The sequence below is a fragment of the Henckelia pumila genome, chromosome 3, assembly GCF_033568475.1.
Source record: "Henckelia pumila isolate YLH828 chromosome 3, ASM3356847v2, whole genome shotgun sequence".
NCBI classification, from domain to species: Eukaryota; Viridiplantae; Streptophyta; class Magnoliopsida; order Lamiales; family Gesneriaceae; genus Henckelia; species Henckelia pumila.
Window position 1 is genome coordinate 59,545,641 of NC_133122.1, and position 19,179 is coordinate 59,564,819.

A 19,179-nucleotide genomic window follows, 5' to 3' on the forward strand; every position below is an offset into this window, starting at 1 on the left:
AACTGATTTTTCCTAAACTGATATGGTGCATAAACTGATTTTTCCTAAACTGGTATGGTGCATAGACTGATTTTCCTAAACTGGTATGGTGCAACGTAGTTAATTGAGTGAAGGTAAACTGAACCACTAAAGGGCACGAGAAACTATGCTATCAGGTGATGATTACATGCAGTCAGTATTTGAGAGACTTTCTTGTCATAAACAGTGCCTTATTTTGTGAAATTTAATACGTGAGACACTCTCGAAATTCCAAATATTTAAATTTAACATATAATAAATGTGAAAAAAACTCTTCGATAACTGGACTTATAGTCTATATATGTATAAACAAAATAAATAAGTTCAGATAAACACTAGAGTAGAAGAAATGGAGAGCTGGAAAATTGCTCATGATGATTTTATCGAAGAAAAAGTTGCTCGACTGCGAGCAAAGCTGATCCAAATGCAGTTTAGAGGTCCAGATGCACTCGATCCTGATGAGGTGCTACGTCTGGAGAAATACAAGCAAGTGCTTGGAATAAATGATGTTGCGTATGTCCTTGGCCGGGAAGGCATACGACTCCTGCTCTTGAAGAAGGAGTTAAGGATGGTAACCCTTTTCCATGGCCTGGAAGAGGTGGAAGATGGCTCATTAGAGGAGCATCTTCGCCTGTTGAAAATGGCTGTGGAAATAGAAATAGATATTGTAAAAAGAGTTTATTAATAAAATGAGTTTTTATTTTGAATGTGTGTGTGTTTTTTTTTTTTTTGTTTGATGCAAGTTTATATGATGTCCTGCAAAAGAAATTCCCCCTTAAAATATGCGTAAACCTTTTAAGATAGAGAAGAATTTATCAATACTTAAAATAACAACTAGAAAGTTAGTTTAAAGCCCTGCAAATAATTCAATTTAGGTCATACTAAACTGTTTGGACAAAATAGATAAACTAATTTTACTCTAAATTGATAAGTCCTAAAATATTTCGAAAGTAAGAAAACTTAGACTCTGGGAGATGTTTTGTGAAGATATCTGTTGTCTGTTGTTCTGTTGAAATGTACTCCAGTCGAATGTTCTTCTTGAGTGCATGATCTTGGATAAAATGATGCCTAACTTCGATATGCTTCGTTCTTGAGTGAAAAATAGGGTTGTAAGTAATTGCAATTGTGCTGGTGTTATCACAGAAGATTGGTGAATCCTGTTTTTCAATTCCATAGTCCCTCAACTGTTGTTGAATCCAGAGCAGTTGAGCACAACAACTTCCTGCAGCTAAGTATTCAGCTTTCGTCATGGAGGTTGCAATGGATGTCTGTTTCTTGCTAAACCATGAAATCAGTCTATCCCCAAGGAATTGACATGATCCACTGGTACTTTTTCTATCCAGTTTACATCCAGCATAATCAGCATCTGAGTATCCAACTAGATTGAAGGAGTTGTGCTTAGCATACCATAGGCCAACATTTTGAGTTCCCTTTATATACTTCAGTATCCTCTTTCCAGCTATGAAGTGGGATTGCTTAGGATTTGATTGAAATCTTGCACATAAACATACTGCAAAAACAATGTCAGGTCTACTGGCTGTTAAATAAAGCAATGACCCAATTAGACCTCGATACATTGTAGCATCAACTGATATTCCTCCTTCGTCTTTGTCAAGTTTGATTGATGCACCCATGGTAGTTGTTGTAACCGTGCAATTTTCCATACCAAACTTTTTGATTAATTCCTTGGTATACTTAGTTTGGCTTATAATGTTCCACTGTCCATTTGTCGAACTTGTAATCCAAGAAAGAAATTCAGTTCACCTATCATGCTTATCTCGAATTTTTCCTGCATTAGCTTTGAGAATCTAGTGCATAATTTGGGGTTAGTTGACCCAAAGATGATATCATCAACATATATTTGAACTAATAGAGTGTGATCACCTTTCGTAAATTTGAACAATGTTTTGTCAACTGTGCCTATAGTAAATTCGTGTTCAAGAAGAAATTTGGTTAGAGTGTCATACCAAGCTCTAGGAGCCTGTTTCAGTCCATAAAGAGCTTTATTTTAATGATACACATGATCTGGGAATTGATGATTTGTGAATCCTGGTGGTTGTTCAACAAACACTTCTTCTTGGAGTTTTCCATTCAAAAAGCACTTTTAACGTCCATTTGATAAACCTTGAAGTTCTTGAATGAAGCATAAGCAAGAAATATTCTTATTGCTTCCACTCTAGCTGCTGGTGCATAAGTTTCGTCATAGTCAATTCCTTCTTCTTGTCTGTATCCTTGAGCTACTAATCTTGTCTTATTTCTAACCACAGTTCCTTCTTCATTTAGCTTGTTTCTAAAGACCCATCGAGTGCCAATGACTGATTGATGTGTTGGTCTTGGAACGAGATCCCAGACTGCATTTCTAGTAAACTGATTTAGCTCTTCTTGCATTGCATCTATCCAACAGCTGTCAGCCAATGCTTCTTCAATTTTCTTTGGCTCTTCTTGAGATATGAAGGCTGCATGAAGAAATTCTTTAATAATTTGTCCTCGAGTCCTTAGAGGTGCTAAAGGATTACCAATAACAGAATTGAGTGGATGCTTTTTGGACCATTTCAGTCTAGTATTAGACTGATTTCCACTGATTACTTGAGCTTCTGGATCTTGACTAGTTATGTTAGTTTGGTCAAGCTCTGTGGTCTCATGGTGCTGTTCTCTAATATCCTCAATTGTGTGAGTTTGGTGAGTATCAACTATTTGATCAATGTTAAGATCCTCAACTACTGGATCAACTAGTTCCGGTTCAGGAGATTGAAGAGTTCTTATGGGTGGTGAAGCTTCGTCTTCACTTTCGTCCTGATTATCGTTGTCCAAATTTATTTCTTGAAATAGATCTGAGAGTTGATGAGTATTAGTTGTAACATCAATAGTAAGATCTTCATCAAAAATAACATGGATTGATTCCTCAACATTTAGAGTTCTTTTGTTGAAGACTCTGTAAGCTTTACTGATTGAGGAATACCCTAGAAAAATACCCTCATCTGACTTTGCATCAAATGCGGTCAGATGATTTTTACCATTGTTGTGAATGAAGCATTTACTCCCGAAGATCCTAAAGTATGATACATTTGGTTGTCTGCCATTCCAGATCTCATATGGGGTTTTAAAAAGTTTCTTGCATATCATTGATCTGTTCTGAGTGTAGCAAGCAGTGTTCACAGCTTCTGCCCAAAATTTTTGAGAAATCTTGGAGTCAACTAACATGGTTCTCGCAGCTTCTTTAAGAGTACGATTTCTCCTTTCTGCAACACCATTTTGTTGTGGTGTTCTAGCTGCTGAGAATTCATGTTTGATTCCATAATGCTCTAGAAATGAAGATAAAGTATGATTGACAAATTCAGTTCCTCTATCACTTCTGATTCTGTCAATATTACTTTTTCTTTCGTTAAAAAGTCTTTTAAAGATTTTTATGAGTTGAGAAGCAGTTTGATCTTTAGATTTCAAGAAAATAACCCAGATAAAACGTGAGTAATCATCAATGATGACAAGTGTATACTTCATTCCCCCTAAGCTTGTTACTGGGATTGGACCAAATAAGTCCATATGTAACAGTTCTAAGCATCGGAAAGATGAGTTATAACCCTTGTTTTTAAAAGATGATCTAACTTGCTTCCCAAATTGACAAGCTGAGCAGACTTTGTATTTTGAAAAATCAATTTTGGGCAGTCCTGTTACTATCTCGAGCTTACTCAGACTGACAATTGATTTGAAGTTAAGATGATTCAGTCGCTTGTGCCAAATCCAGTTGTGCTTAGAATTGGAGGCTACTAGGCAAACTGGTTTGTTAGACTGAATATTCCAGCATACTTTATAAGTATTTCCATATCGATTTCCTGTCAAAATAATGTTACCAGAGGCATCCTTAATAATTCAGTTTAACTTTTGAAATTCAACAGAGTGCCCATAGTTACACATTTGACTAATGCTGAGTAAGTTATATTTGAGAGTTTCAACCAATAGGACATCTTGAATGATAATGTTGTCGTGGATAATCTTACCCTTACCCACGGTTTTATCCTTTGAGTTGTCACCAAAGGTGATAATGGGACCATTGAATTCAACAAGCTCAAATAATAGCTCATCATTTCCAATCATGTGTCTCGAGCATCCACTGTCTAGGTACCATGATTCTTCTTTCCTTTTATTGATACATGCTTCCTGCATTCACAAAGTTGAATAACTTTTGGTACCCATATCTATTTGGGTCCACGAGGGATTAATCCTTTAGAAACCCAAACCTGGAATACTTTAACCAGTTTGCCAGTTTGTGTGTTCCTATAGGTATGCACTAAATTAGATGCTCTAGATAGTGGAGTGTAATGTGCTTGTGAAACTGTATGTTGTTTGCCTTTTCCAATATCCTTGATATTTCTATATCGCTTTTGAACTGGATGCTGATTATGGTATTGACCCCTATTTCCTCTCATGAGATTAGGTTGAGATGCATTACTCTGTTCAGGACTTTTAGCAATCTCTGCCTTAGATTCATGAGGATTGAAGCCAATACCAAATCTTCTTCTGTTTATCTGCTCTATTTGTTGCCAAGTCATCAGAATAGGTTTTTCATCTTCATGTTCTCTAACTGCTCGTACAAAGTTTATGTATTTACCTTTGCACATATTCAGTTTAGGTAGAGTACTTGATTCACCAGTTTCCACTGAATTACCAAATCCAAGACCAGTTTTGTCATGGGTTGGTCTTTGTGAATCATTCATTTCTGTCAACAGTCTCGAAGATTTATTCCATGATTTTATTATTTCATCCATATTATGTTTTTCGATTGTAAAATTCTTGATATCGATCTTGAGCTGTTCATTCTCAGTTCGGAGCTCAGCAATCTCTGTTTCAAGACAGCTTATCTCAACTGATAGTTCAAAGGAGAGTTCAGTTGAGTTGTCTTGCAGATCCTTTTGCTTGGCTCTAACTTCATTGAATGCTAAGGACAGTTGATGATATTCATTTACCATATCATGAAGAGCTTTGATTAGTTCTTCTCTGGTAAATTCCTCAGGACTAAAATCAAATACCTGTTCACTGGTGGATGGAGATTCATGATCATTTGCCATAAGACATTTGACTTCTTCTTCATCACACTTGAGCTAGAGGAACCATTTGATTCCTCTGAGTCGCTGTCTGTTTCTGCCCACTTGGTCTTGCTGTCCTTTGCAACCAATGCTTCATGCTTCTGTCTTGAGGTATGTCTGTCATTCCTTGAACTTTTCCTTTTGTCAAAGTTCTTTGGTTTGGGGCAATCGGCAATGAAATGTCCTGTTTTTCCACAGCGGAAACAACTTCTTGGTTCTTTAACTGATCCTTCTTTTGGAAACTTCTTCTGTGTGATCCTTCTTGGTTTCTTCTGATAAATTTGCCAAATTTCTTTACAAACAAGGACATGGCATCACTGCTCAGTTGTTCTGCTGACTTTTCTATTTTGGCCGGTGACTCAATTTTTACTGCAGTCAAGGCCTTGGTCAATTGCGAGGTAGACTGATCTTCCTCTCGAGTTTGTAACTCGAATTCATATGCTTTTAGATCTGCAAACAGGTCATGCAGTTCTAATTTCTTCAGGTCCTTCGATTCTCTCATGGTCATTGTCTTCACATCCCATTCTTTAGGAAGGCCTCGAATTACTTTGAGAATGACTTCCTTTTGGGATATGTTTTGCCCAATCCGTTGAGCTCAATAACAATGCTACTTACTCTTTCATCAAACTCTGCCATTGATTCTCCTGGTCTCATTTTGATGTTGTCAAATTTTTGAGTAGCTACAGATAGCTTGTTTTCCTTTGTTTGTTCATTTCCTTTACAAAGTTGGATCAATTTTTCCCAAATCTCTTTTCCAGTCTTGCATGTCTTGATTTTGCTAAAGGTATTCTTGTCAAGAGTCTTATACAAGATATCCTTAGCCACATTGTCCAGATTTGCCTTTTTTTTTGTCCTCCGCAGTCCATTCGATTCTAGGTTTCTCAATGTATTGTGGAGCACCACCAGAGAGGGCTACAGCAGTATTGACCTTTGTGATCTCAAGAGGTCCATCAGTGATAACAAACCACATGTCATCGTCTAGTGCTGATAGATATGCTTGCATGCAAATTTTCCAGTCATCAAAATCTTCCTTTGAGAACATAGGAATTTTGCTGAATGAAGTCATTTTGTTCAAGTGTTTTAAGAATAAGATAATAACCTTTCTCTGATACCACTTGATAGGATCGGTTGAAAGTCTAGAGGGGGGGGTGAATATACTTTCAAGCAGTTTTTAGCTAAGTACAATAGAACTCGATCGATTTAAGAATAAGTTCAAGGTTTATCTTAGTGTCAAATGTAGTTTGGCCAACAGAATGTGTGCGAAAAGATGTCAAGCTACAGATTTAAAACACTTGGTGTAAATCAGTTTAGGAGTATGAAGTATGAGGATGAATGGTAAACTGAAATGACACAAGAAATTGTTTATGGATGTTCGGAGATTTCAAATACTCCTACGTCACCCCTACTTCCACCTCAGAAGGATTCACTAGAAGATTTTGATTTATACAAGCAATTTGCACAAACCCAATCCGATTTAGGAATTAACACTGCCTAAATAAGAACTCCTAGTATATCACCTTGGTTTCAGTACTAGACTGATTTTACAGTAGAGTAAATACAACTCGAAATCTTTTAGCACAAAGATCGACCCTTCAATGGTCAGAATGATGCTTATCAATGTGTGAGCTTTCGAGTTTCTTAATCAAGTCTTGAGCGTAAGATGTTTTTTGAAATTCTTGCAGTGGCAGTGTGTTCACCCTTGAACTTTGATCAAGATCCCTATTTATAAGCTTTGGTTTGCAACGGTCATAATTTCAAAATGTTCTTCAGATAGGATTCAAATTATTTCCGTTGGATTTGTCACTATCATCAACGATCTCTGATGCTGACATTCTCTTAGTATCGCGGCACTACATTCTGCAGATATGTTAGAATACGGACTATCTTTATCTGTAAATACATTTGCGCAATCAGTTGAGCAATGGTACACTGAACATGACTGCTGATAGATTCAGTTTAGTAGGGTAAACTGCTTTATTCTCTGAGATGATCAGTTGAGTAAAGATGTACTAATGAATTCAGTTTAGCAGGGTAAACTGAGTTTTAGTCGAGGTAGACTGAATCTTTCTTTGCATTTCAGTTTAGTGCTGACGTCATCATTTTTTGAATATCAGTTTATAGTTTGGCTTTCTTTTATAAATATCAAAACTAAATTTCCCAACAATATATAAATTGAATCCGGGACAGTTTTTCCCGGATTCATCAGAGGATTACAATAGAATGGAAAGTGTTTTGAAAATGAGACTGTCTCGGATTCATTTGAGGATTGCAATAGAATGGGAAGTGTTTTGAAAAGAGTTATTTGCACCAACCACCCCTATGAAATATTAAAAATGCACATTTATCCCCTGTGAAATTTTAATAGACATCTTCAACCCTGACCTTTTAAAAAATTAGCACACTCGCCCCTTCAGATGAGTGATTGTTGCGCACGCGCCCCTCATGCGACTGAGCAAAGATTTTGATATTTTGTTTGCACCAAATACCCCTGTGATATATTAAAAATGCATATTTGACCCCTGTTAAAATAATTTTTAAATCTATTCAACCCATAATACACATTTTTAATAAAATCCAATTATAAATATTTAGGAAACATTTTTTGTTTTATTATTTTTAATTTTTTAATTTAAATGTATTATCATTAATTAATTATTTTCTAAAAAATATTATTACTTTATTCTGTTATCATTATTTTATTAAACTCACTTCGTATTTCCAACTTTTCCATGAAACATGCATTCATAAACAAGTATTTAAATAATTTAAAGTACCAAAATATCAAACTAAACTGATAAGTTCAAACATATTGCTTTTTCGATTTAGGATTATATATTATTGAATCAACATTTAAAATTTTCAAAAATATGCATTGCACAATAAATAATAAGAAATAACATGCTTATATAATTTTAAATTAAAAAAGTAACATTCATGAACTTATCATTTGATTCAATATTTTGGTATTTTTAGATATTTAAATCCTTATTTATGAATCATGTTTAATGGAGAAGTTGAAAACACGAAGCGATTTGATAAAATAATGATAACCAGATAAACTAATAATTTTTTTAGAAATAAATTAATTAAAAATTAAAAATAAAAACAAATAAAATTAAAAATGTTTTGTACTTATCATGCATTTATCAGTTTGATTTAATATTTTGGTACTTTTAGGTATTTAAATCTCGTTATGAATGCATTTTTCATGGAGAAGTTGTAAACAAGAAGAAAATTTAATAAAATAATTATAACAAGATAAAATAATAATATTTTTTAGAAAACAATTATATAATCATAATAAATTAAAAATTAAAAATAAAATTAATAAAACAAAAAATAATTGCTAAATATTTTATAATTTGATTTTAATAAAAATTGTGTATTATGAGTTGATATATTTTAATATGCTTTTCTTGTTTTTATATTATTTTAATAAAAAAATCCGTAAACCACTTCTTAAATAAATTGTTTACTTTTTTTTTACTAAAATAATATTTGGTATTTGAAATTGATTTTATTTCATTTATACTATTATTTTGAATTAACAATCATGATATTTGGATCAAGAAAAGATTTTTCGTTTCTTCAAGATACCAATCTTTCTAATACAAGCCAATCTAGTTCTAAATGACGGCATATTAGAGTATGAATCCTTGTCACTCATTAATAAGGGCATGTACAAGGGGGCGAGGAAGCCCACTTCCTCTCCTCGCCCCTTCCAGGGCGAAGACATCGCACGAGAAACTTTCCTCGTGCGATGATGCTGGTGGGTCCTGCGCAAAGACTCTCCGCGCGATGATCTGCGTACAATCTTGTTTCTTTTTTTTTTAATTATTTTTTTAAATCCAATGGTTAGATTAATCTGAACTGTTGGAGATCCAACGGTTCAGATTAATCTGACGTTTTAAATTATAAAAAATAATTTTAAAATGATAAAATTAGTGATAAAAAAAATTAATTTGATTTGAAAAATAATTTATTTTGTTATTGATAATTTGTTTTAATTATTTATAATTTTAAATTTTTTTAATTTCGTGTATTTTTTAATTTTTTGTGATATTAAAATTTTAATTATGTGTAATTTTAATTTTTTTTAATTGTACAAATTTATTTTGTGTTTCAATAAAAATATATTTAATAGAATAAAAAATTAATATTTCAATATTCTCTCTACAACATCATCTCACCATCGTAAAACCAAACAATGAAGTTTTCATCGTTGACATCATCATGCAATAAAGTTATCAACTTCATCTCACCAACATCATCTCACCATTGAACATGCTCTAATCTAACAAATGTCGTCCACAAACGTATCGATTGTTTTAATCACAAAACCTTAACAAGATATTTTTTAAAATATATGATTTTGCAAACCAGCTCGATGTACATTTCAATTCTTTGGGATTAGGATTTAGGCATACATGATGTTTAGGAAAATATTTTATTGCTGTAGGAAATGAAGATAAAACCAGAGATCTAAAACAATATTAGATTGGGTATTGGCTTGAACCATGAAAATGATTCGTTGTCCTTAAGCGATATTTGCACCCTCTATAAAATTGCTATTGGGTTCTCAAAAGCAAATAGCTTGTAGGATTTTCCAAGCCTTCTGTATCCTTTGTATAGCAAAATCAAAGAACACTTCAGAACCTGAAAAAAGTATATTCTGAATTTTTGAGAATGATAGGCTTTGTTGTTAATCTCTTGTATATTATAAAAAAGTGTTCTCAATTATTTATAGACATTGAAACACCTTTTCATCACAAGTTTTCTAACCATTGCAACCATTTAATTCAGTCGCAACTTTTGACTTCAAATATACAACTTTTGGATTCAAAAAAACAAAGCAGCCAATCAAAATACATATGGCTTGAAGATAGAATAAAAAATCGAAACACACCAACTTGAAATAACTCTGCTCTTTCTGCCCTTTCCTTTGCTATTCCTTTTCTTCTGTTACTCTTCTATCTTATATTTGTAATTTTGAACAAATTTCAACAATCCCTCACTTGTTCAAAATGTAACAAATATCTCAATTCACAAATGTAACAATGTTTATTAATACAGCAGGGTATCTTTTGATTTGAACCATACCTTAGAAAATAAATTACAAAGTAACATCGAAATCAAAGGTAGCATAAAAACTTTGAACCAATTATTTCTCGTGATACTACCGGTAAGCTATTTCCACATAAACACTCATCATTTTTTCAAGTTCACAAATTTAACTCGCTTAGCGCATGTAATGGCCTTGCGCTCATCCTATTTGATGAATTTTCTATAAGAGAAATTCCAACTCTTGGTCAAAGCGGCACCACTTCAAAATTCATATAGGTAAAGCTCTTCCAGTATATATGTTACAATTATATACTTGTACTCCGTACTGAGCTTTATTAAGAGTTTAATAACTCATCCCTCCGACAGTAACATCTTTAGCACTTTCTGTTAATGGGATTCAGAATATAAGTGCTAAATTATTTATTAAAGATTTGTTGTTACCCTTTGAACCTTGTATCACTGGTTAAGTAATCTTAGGTAGGGTTGCCATCTTTAATAAATTATTATTCAAGGAGTTTAAGTCTCATTCTTGTACACGAGGATCTCACCAACTCTCTAGTAAGAGCCTTTGTAAAAGGATCAGCCAAATTTGCATTTGACTTCACAAATGTAAGTGAAATAATTCCATCTTTGATTAATTTCCTTACGTAATCATGCCTTAGACTAATATGTCAAGATTTTCCATTATAAACATCACTATATGCTCTGGCTAAGGTAGCTTGACTATCACATAAAATAGATATTGAAGAAATTTTATTTGAAATCCATGGTATCTCAAATAATAGATCTCTTAGCCACTCGGCTTCTTTTCCCGTGTCTACCAAAGCCACAAATTCCGATTCCATAGTAGAATGAGTGATACAAGTTTGTTTCTTTGATATTCAAGTGATTAAATTTCTCAATCACTTTCTCAATATAATGTGATTGAGTTAGGCAATAACCCCCACTATTTTTAATCACTTTGATACCTAAAATTGTATCAACTTCTCCAAGATCCTTCATTTTGAATGAGGAAGACAGAAACTTCTTTGTTTCTGTTATACCTTGTAAGTCGTCGCTTACAATAATCATATCATCAACATATAAACAAATAGTTGTTGTAAACTTATCACTAACTTTAGTATATAAGCATTTATCCACTGTATTGTGTGTGAATCCAAATGACATAATAGCAGAATCAAATTTCTCATGCCACTTCTTGGGTGCTTGTTTCAAACCATATAGTGATTTCACTAGTTTACATACTTTATGTTCATTTCCAGGTAGAACAAAACCTTCCGGTTGTTCTATATAAATCTCCTCTTCGAGATCACCATTTAAAAAAGCTGTTTTAACATCCATTTGATGAATATAAAAATTATGAATAGATGCTAATGCAAACAGAATTCTAATGGAAGTTATTCTAGCTACTGGTGCATATGTGTCAAAATAATCTATTCCTTCTTTTTGTCGAAAACCTTTGGCGACTAACCTTGCTTTAAAGGTATTTAAGGTTCCATCAGAATGATATTTTTTTCTAAATACCCATTTACACCCAATAGGTTTAGAGCCTTGAGGTAAATCAACAATTTCCCAAGTGCCGTTAGATATAATAGAATCCATCTCATCTTTAATAGCTTCTTTCCAAAATTTAGAGTCCCTTGAAGTTATAGCTTCTCTATAAGATTTAAGATCATCTCTTTCCACTTGTAAATTAAATGGAATAGTTTTATGACTTCACCTCTGTTTCCCTCTACTAAGTAGATGGAAATGAGTTGAGAGTCAATTTCTTCTTGTCCTAAACCTTTTATTTTTCGAACTCTTTTACTCCTCCGAAGTTCACTGGATTGTTTATCAATCATTGAAAATAAATTTTCTTGCGAACTTCCAGAATTAGGAACTTGACTTGAAATTTCTTCAGTGCTAGGACTTTGAGAAATATTATTTGTTGAAAATAAATTCTCAAAGAATTCAACTTCTCGAGAATCTATTATCACATTGATTCAAGATTCAAAAGTCTATATGCTTTGCTATTATTTGCATATCCCACGAGAACACTTTTGATCCCTCTCGAACCCAACTTTGTTCTTTTTGGGTTTGTGTCCTTGTAATAAGCAAGGCACCCCCACACTTTAAAATATTGAATATTAGGTTTTCTGTCTTTCCATATTTCATATGGAGAAACCTTTTTCTTTTTTGAAGGTATGCGATTGGTAATATGACATGCACTTAGTAAAGCCTCTCCCCACAAATTAAATGACAAATTTGCATGCAGTAACATAGAATTGACCATTTCTAAGAGTGTTCTATTTTTCCTTTCAGCCAATCCATTTTGTTTGGGTGTTCTTGGTGTTGAGCATTGATGAATGATACCATTTTGTTCACAGAAGAAATTAAAATCACTAGAAAAATATTCACCGCCTCTATCACTTCTAAGTATTTTAATCTTTTTGTTTAGTTGAGTTTCTACTTCAGCTTTGTATTTTTTAAAAGAATTTAATGCTTATGTTTAAGCAAATACACATATGTGAATCTAGAACAATCATCAATAAATGTGATAAAATATCTATTACCACCTCTTGTCAACATGCCATTTAATTCACATATGTCAGAATGAATAATATCTAAAAGACTAGATGATCTCTCCACACATTGAAAAGGTTTCTTTATCATTTTAGATTTAACACATATTTCACATTTTTCAATATTATTCGTATCACATTCAAATAAACCATATTTGATCATCCTCTTCATAGTACTTTTACCTACATGTGCTAATCTACCGTGCCATAAATTAAAAGTGGACGACATATAAACAAAATGATTTTTATTTATTTCATTTTCAACAGTACAAAGCTTGACCATTCCTTCACTTGAATAGCCTTTTCCAACAAAATTCCCATTCTTAGTCAATGTGAGTTTGCCGGCTTCATAGACGGACTTAATACCCGCATTGCCTAAGATAACACCTGTAGTAGCCCGTAACCAAAATCAGTAATTGAGGGATTAATCATAAATACTTGGGTAGAGCTCGGAAGCTCCGAAGGTGAGTTCGGAAGCACCGATCAGGATCGGAAGCTCCGAACAGGATCGGAAGCTCCGATCGATATTACGTCAGGCATGACGTGTGGCAAGATCGGAAGCTCCGATCAGGACCGAAAGCTCCGATCACCCCTATCCGGAATCAACAAGTGATATTTTGACACGTGGCAGATCAGGATCTTCGGAAGCTCCGATGGCAGGATCGGACGTTCCGATCGAGGTTCGGACGTTCCGATCAAGGATCGGAAGTTCCGATCGTTGTCTATAAATAGAAGGCCGAGGCTTCACTTTCATTTGCCAATTCCGAGTTCTCCTTTCCATTCTAGTCCTTTTGGAGCTGTTCTAGTCTTCTTAGGCTTGGTCCGGAGGTCGGCGAGGCGTTCGATAGTCGTAGCGGAGTTGTGCCCAAGTTCTGGAGGCATCGACATCAAAGGGCTAACGACGGACGAAGGTATAGCTTTTGCTTCCTATAAATATTTAGGAGTATGCAATAGCTTAGTTAAGGCTTTTAGAGCACTTTAATGATAGTAGTATCATTTGGCAGTGTAGAGCAGACTATAGGCGTGGACCTAGAGTTGGTAGAGCTTGCACTGTTTTGAGGTACGAAAGTACTGTTCGAGATATCCTGACTGAGTATGCATGTATTATGTGACTGCATGATTTATATGCCATGATATTATGCTGCATTCATTTGCATCTTGCTGTATCTCTTTCGAGATGTCTGTTAGTAGGGTTGTACCCTATCCTGTTGTGGATGGACTTCCATCGATTTGGGTCCGGCGTATCCACGGTTATCTCGGTATGGGAGCCACCTCCTGAAGCGACGGCACAGCGTGCTACATACCAGGGCCCGGTCTGTCTCTGTTATCTGATCCTTGACCTCGAGTCTATAGGGAGTTCACTTTGCATGCATGTATACTCATACTATCGTACTGAGCGTTTTATGCTCACGTCTCGTACTCTGTATTTTTTGGACACCCTATTCCATGGGGCAGGTTTGCGATTGGACGAGGAGGGTGGATCCAGGAGGGGCTAGTCAGTGGTTGGCCAGCTGGAGCTTCGCTTAGGTTTTTATTACTGTTGTTTTGGGTTTATACAGCTATTCGATTTGGTTGTATATTATTGGATAAATTACAGATTTCTTTACTTGGGATTGTATAATGTTTATGGTTTCCGCATTTTTATTCTGATATCTGTTTAATTAAGTTAATTGCATGCCTAAGTTCTGTTTAGTAGGTGATCCGGGTAAGGGCCACTACATTTATGGTATCAGAGCATGCAAAAGAATTCTTGGGATTTAGTCTCATCTTGAGGTATTTTTGTAGATGTCAAATCGTGACGACCAGAGTTCTCATGGCAGTGTTGGTGGGCATTGGGGTGGTGCCGATTGGGAGCCTCGTCGAGAACGGCGTCATCATCATCATGACGACGAGCGTTTCACTGTGCGTCGATTCTTAGCTATGGGTCCTAAGCCCTTAGCTGGAGGTGAGTCTCCGGAGGATGCGGAGAACTGGTTAGACCGCATGGAGACGACTTTTCAGACTTTCCAATGCACCGAGGAGCAGAAGGTGAAGACCCTTGGCTATCTTCTAGATGGGCGTGCGCGCAGGTGGTGGAGGTTTACTTCTGCACCTTTTGTTGCAGCGAGAGGAGTGGCCACCTGGGCCGAGTTCCGCACAGCTTTCCAAAAGCGGTATTTTCCTCCTGCACTCCATCAGTCGAAGGCAGGCGAGCTACTGAGTCTGCGACAGGGAGCCATGTCTATCGATGAGTATCAGCAGAGGTTCTTTGATCTGCTATCCTATTGCCCCGAGATTGCTGATAGCTCAGAGATGAAGTATAATCCGTTCCTTCAGGGCCTTAACCCTGAGATCCATGACCGTGTGGCGGTTGGCAACGACATGTCCTACGAAGGTTTGGTGAGCCGTTGTCACCAGGCGGAGGACAGCATTCGGCGGAACAAGTCTTTCTCTCAGTCGAGACCTGCTAGTTCTTTGGGTCCCCGTGCCCAAACTTTCAAGAAGTCTGGATCTTCTTCTTCCTCTGGTTCTGGAGGTGTTGTCCGTTACGGTAAGAAAGACAAGTGTGATCACTTGGGAAGAACCATCCATCCGACAAGTTCCGTAGAGCTTCTGGAGATTGTTTCCGTTGTGGAGAGACTGGTCATATCCGGAGGGATTGTCCACTGTCTGGGGGAGGCGGTTCTGGATCTGGTTCAGGATCGGGTTCTCAGGCCACCGTACAGCAGAGGTCGCAGGGACAGTCTGCTGGGAGTTCTCATTTGAGGCCACGAGCTTCTGGCCAGGTGTTTGCCCTGAGACATGATCAGGCAGTGGAGGAGAATGAGAAAGTCATCGCAGGTACATTTCTGCTTTATGGTATACCTGCTCTTGTACTTATTGACACTGGTGCATCTCATTCCTTCATTTCTGCACGTTTTGTTAAGAGGCATAAGTTATCATGCATTGCACTAGACGTAGTGATGTCTGTTTCTACTCCGACGGGCCAATCTGCTTTGGCTAAGCGTCTAGTGATGGGTTGCCCTTTAGAGTTCGAAGGGAACATTCTGTTAGCGAATCTCATGGTCCTGGCGATGGACGACTTTGATTGCATTCTGGGAATAGATATGTTAACTACCTATCGAGCTTCAGTGGACTGCTATCAGAGATTAGTACGCATTCATCCGGAGGGGAGTGAGAGCTGGTTTTTCTATGGTGAGGGAGCGCGACCCCCGATGCCTTTGGTATCAGCTTTGAGAGCCTGTAGAGCTCTAGAGTCTGGCGGGGAAGGCTACCTTATCTATGCAGTTGATTTGTCCGCTGAGAGTATTGGGATAGAGAGCATTCCTGTTGTGGATGAATTTCCAGATGTGTTTTCTGATGAGATTCCGGGTTTTCCTCCTGCTAGGGAAGTCGAGTTTGGCATAGAGTTGATGCCGGGTACTTCGCCTATTTCTAGAGCACCGTATCGTCTGGCTCCGTCAGAGATGCGTGAGTTAAAGAATCAGCTACAGGATCTTTTGGACAAGGGGTACATTCGTCCTAGTGTGTCTCCTTGGGGAGCTCCTGTTCTCTTCGTAAAGAAGAAGGATGGGTCGATGCGGCTGTGCATTGACTATAGGCAGCTGAATCGAGTCACTGTGAAGAACAAGTATCTGTTGCCTCGTATCGATGACTTGTTCGATCAGCTGCAGGGCACATCAGTTTACTCCAAGATTGACTTGAGATCTGGGTATCATCAGTTGAGAGTCCGTGATCAGGATGTAGCCAAGACTGCATTCCGTACTCGCTATGGGCATTACGAGTTCCTAGTGATGCCATTTGGTTTGACTAATGCACCGGCTATATTCATGGATTTGATGAACCGTGTCTTCAGGGAGTACTTGGACAAGTTTGTCGTGGTCTTCATTGACGACATCTTGGTGTATTCGCGTAATACGGAAGAGCATGTTTCTCACTTGCGGTTGGTACTACAGACTCTTCGAGATGAGCAGTTGTACGCCAAGCTGAGCAAGTGTGAGTTCTGGATGGATAGAGTGGTCTTTCTTGGCCATATCATATCCAGGGAGGGGATTTATGTTGATCCAAGCAAGATTGAAGCGGTACTTAATTGGTCGCGTCCGACGACAGTTGCTGAGATCCGTAGTTTTCTGGGTCTAGCAGGGTATTATCATCGCTTCATTCTGAACTTCTCTCAGTTAGCTCGACCGTTGACGCAGCTTACCCGCAAGGGTGTGGATTTCGAGTGGTCCTCCGAGTGCGAGGAGAATTTCCGTGAGCTTCGACGGCGGTTGACTTCTGCGCCGGTGTTGGCATTACCGTCAGGATCTAGAGGGTATGTAGTTTACACGGATGCTTCTCTTCAGGGGTTAGGCTGTGTCCTGACTCAGAATGGGCATGTGATCGCATACGCTTCTAGATAGCTGAAGCTTCACGAGGACAACTACTCAGTCCATGATTTGGAGTTAGCAGCCATTGTGTTCGCTTTGAAGATCTGGCGACATTATCTGTATGGCGAGAAATTTGAGATCTTCACCGACCATAAGAGTCTCAAGTATTTGTTCACTCAGGCGGAGTTGAACATGAGGCAGAGACGTTGGATGGATTTGCTTAAGGACTATGATTGCGAGATTAAGTACCATCCGGGAGCTGCTAATCTCACCGCTGATGCTTTGAGTCGCAAGGTGCGATTATCCGCACTTCAGACTTGTTCGATGTCTAGTGCGATCAGTGACTGTTGTACTTCAGGTTATACCTTCAAGCATAAGAAAGGTATGTAGAGTATCCAGATGTTTGCGATATTATCTGAGCCAGCCTTGTATTCACGGATCCGAGATGCTCAGATGTCTGATTCGAAGACCCAGCGTTTAGCTCGTCTAGCTAACGAGGGTAGCTTGTTGGATTTCATTATCAGTCAGATGGCTTTCTGTGTTTGTCTGGTAGGCTTGTGATTCCGCATGATGAAGAGTTGCGAGAGGAGATTTTGTCTCAGGCGCATCGCACTAAGTTGAGTATTCATCCTGGGAGCAACAAGATGTACAAAGATCTACGTACTCATTTATGGTGGAAGGGAATGAAACGCAGTGTTTATCAGTTTGTTTCGAGATGTTTGGTGTGTCAACGGGTCAAGGCAAAGCACCGACGACCTGGAGGATTGCTTCACAGTCTGCCTATTCCTGAATGAAAATGGGAGTTTATCACAATGGACTTTGTGACCCATTTGCCGGTATCCCCGAAGAACTGTGATGCTATCTGGGTTGTGGTGGACCGACTCACCAAATCAGCGCATTTCATTGCCTATAGTCGAGAGTACTCTGTGGATCGCATGGCACGGATGTACATTCAGGAGATCGTTCGACTTCATGGAGTGCCTGTGAGCATTGTCAGTGATCGGGACCCCAGGTTTACTTTTAGATTCTGGGGGAGTGTTCAGCGTGCGATGGGTACTACTCTCAGTTTGAGTACAGCCTATCATCCGGAGACTGATGGTCAGTCAGAGCGCACTATCCGTACTTTAGAGGATATGCTTAGAGCATGCGTCATGGATTTTGGTTCAGCCTGGCAGGATCATTTGCCGTTGATTGAGTTCTCTTACAACAACGGCTACCATACTAGTATTGGGATGACACCTTTTGAGGCATTGTATGGGCGACGTTGTCGTACTCCACTCTTCTGGGAAGAAGTGGGGGAGAGACAGGCTGAGGGACCGGAGTTTATCCAACAGGAGATAGATATTGTTGATCAAATCAAGAAACGGATTAAGACTGCACAGGATCGTCAGGCCAGCTATGCTAATATCAAGCGTAGGCCTTTGCAGTTCGAGGTCGGGGAGAAAGTGTTTCTGAGAGTGTCACCTTTCCGCAAGATTCTCAAATTTGGCCTTAAGGGCAATATGTCTCCCAGATTTATCGGTCCGTTTGAGATCTTGGAGAGCATTGGCGATTTGGCTTATCGACTAGCTTTGCCACCGCATCTATCCAGTATTCACGACGTGTTCCACGTATCTCTGTTGCGACGGTATGTGGCGGATGAATCTCATATTCTGCAGCGGTCTAAGCTTCAGGTAGACAAGGATTTAACTTATGTTGAGAAACCTCTTCGTATCCTGGATAATAAGGATAAGGTTTTACGGAACAAAGTCATTCCTTTGGTTTTAGTTCAGTGGCAGCGCCGAGGCACTGAGGAAGCTACTTGGGAGCTTGAGGACAGGATGCATAAAGACCATCCTGAGTTGTTTTGATTTCATTCTTTAAGATGTATTCAGTTGCAAACTCTGTAATTGTTTGATTTGAATAAAGAATGTTTCTGATTTCTGTATTTGCATTCGGTACTTAAAATTTGATTTCGAGGACGAAATATCTTAAGTGGGGGAGAATGTAGTAGCCCGTAACCAAAATCAGTAATTGAGGGATTAATCATAAATACTTGGGTAGAGTTCGAAAGCTCCGAAGGTGAGTTCGGAAGTACCGATCAGGATCGGAAGCTCCGATCGATAT

General features: G+C 37.7%; 1 protein-coding gene across 1 annotated transcript; it reads right to left on the reverse strand.

Annotated features, from left to right (window-relative positions):
- Positions 1 to 860: 860 nt before the first annotated feature.
- Positions 861 to 1,652, reverse strand: LOC140888810 (secreted RxLR effector protein 161-like). The gene is made up of 2 exons (XM_073296512.1): positions 1,039 to 1,652; positions 861 to 873 (listed from the first exon to the last, which is right to left on the reverse strand). The coding sequence occupies exons 1-2, from the start codon at positions 1,650 to 1,652 to the stop codon at positions 861 to 863; spliced, it is 627 nt and encodes a 208-aa protein (XP_073152613.1).
- Between the last annotated feature and the right edge of the window lie 17,527 nt (positions 1,653 to 19,179).

Excerpts from the sequence above, each read along its gene's own strand:
- LOC140888810 (XM_073296512.1), bottom strand. The coding sequence starts at position 1,652 with ATGGGTGCATCAATCAAACTTGACAAAGACGAAGGAGGAATATCAGTT.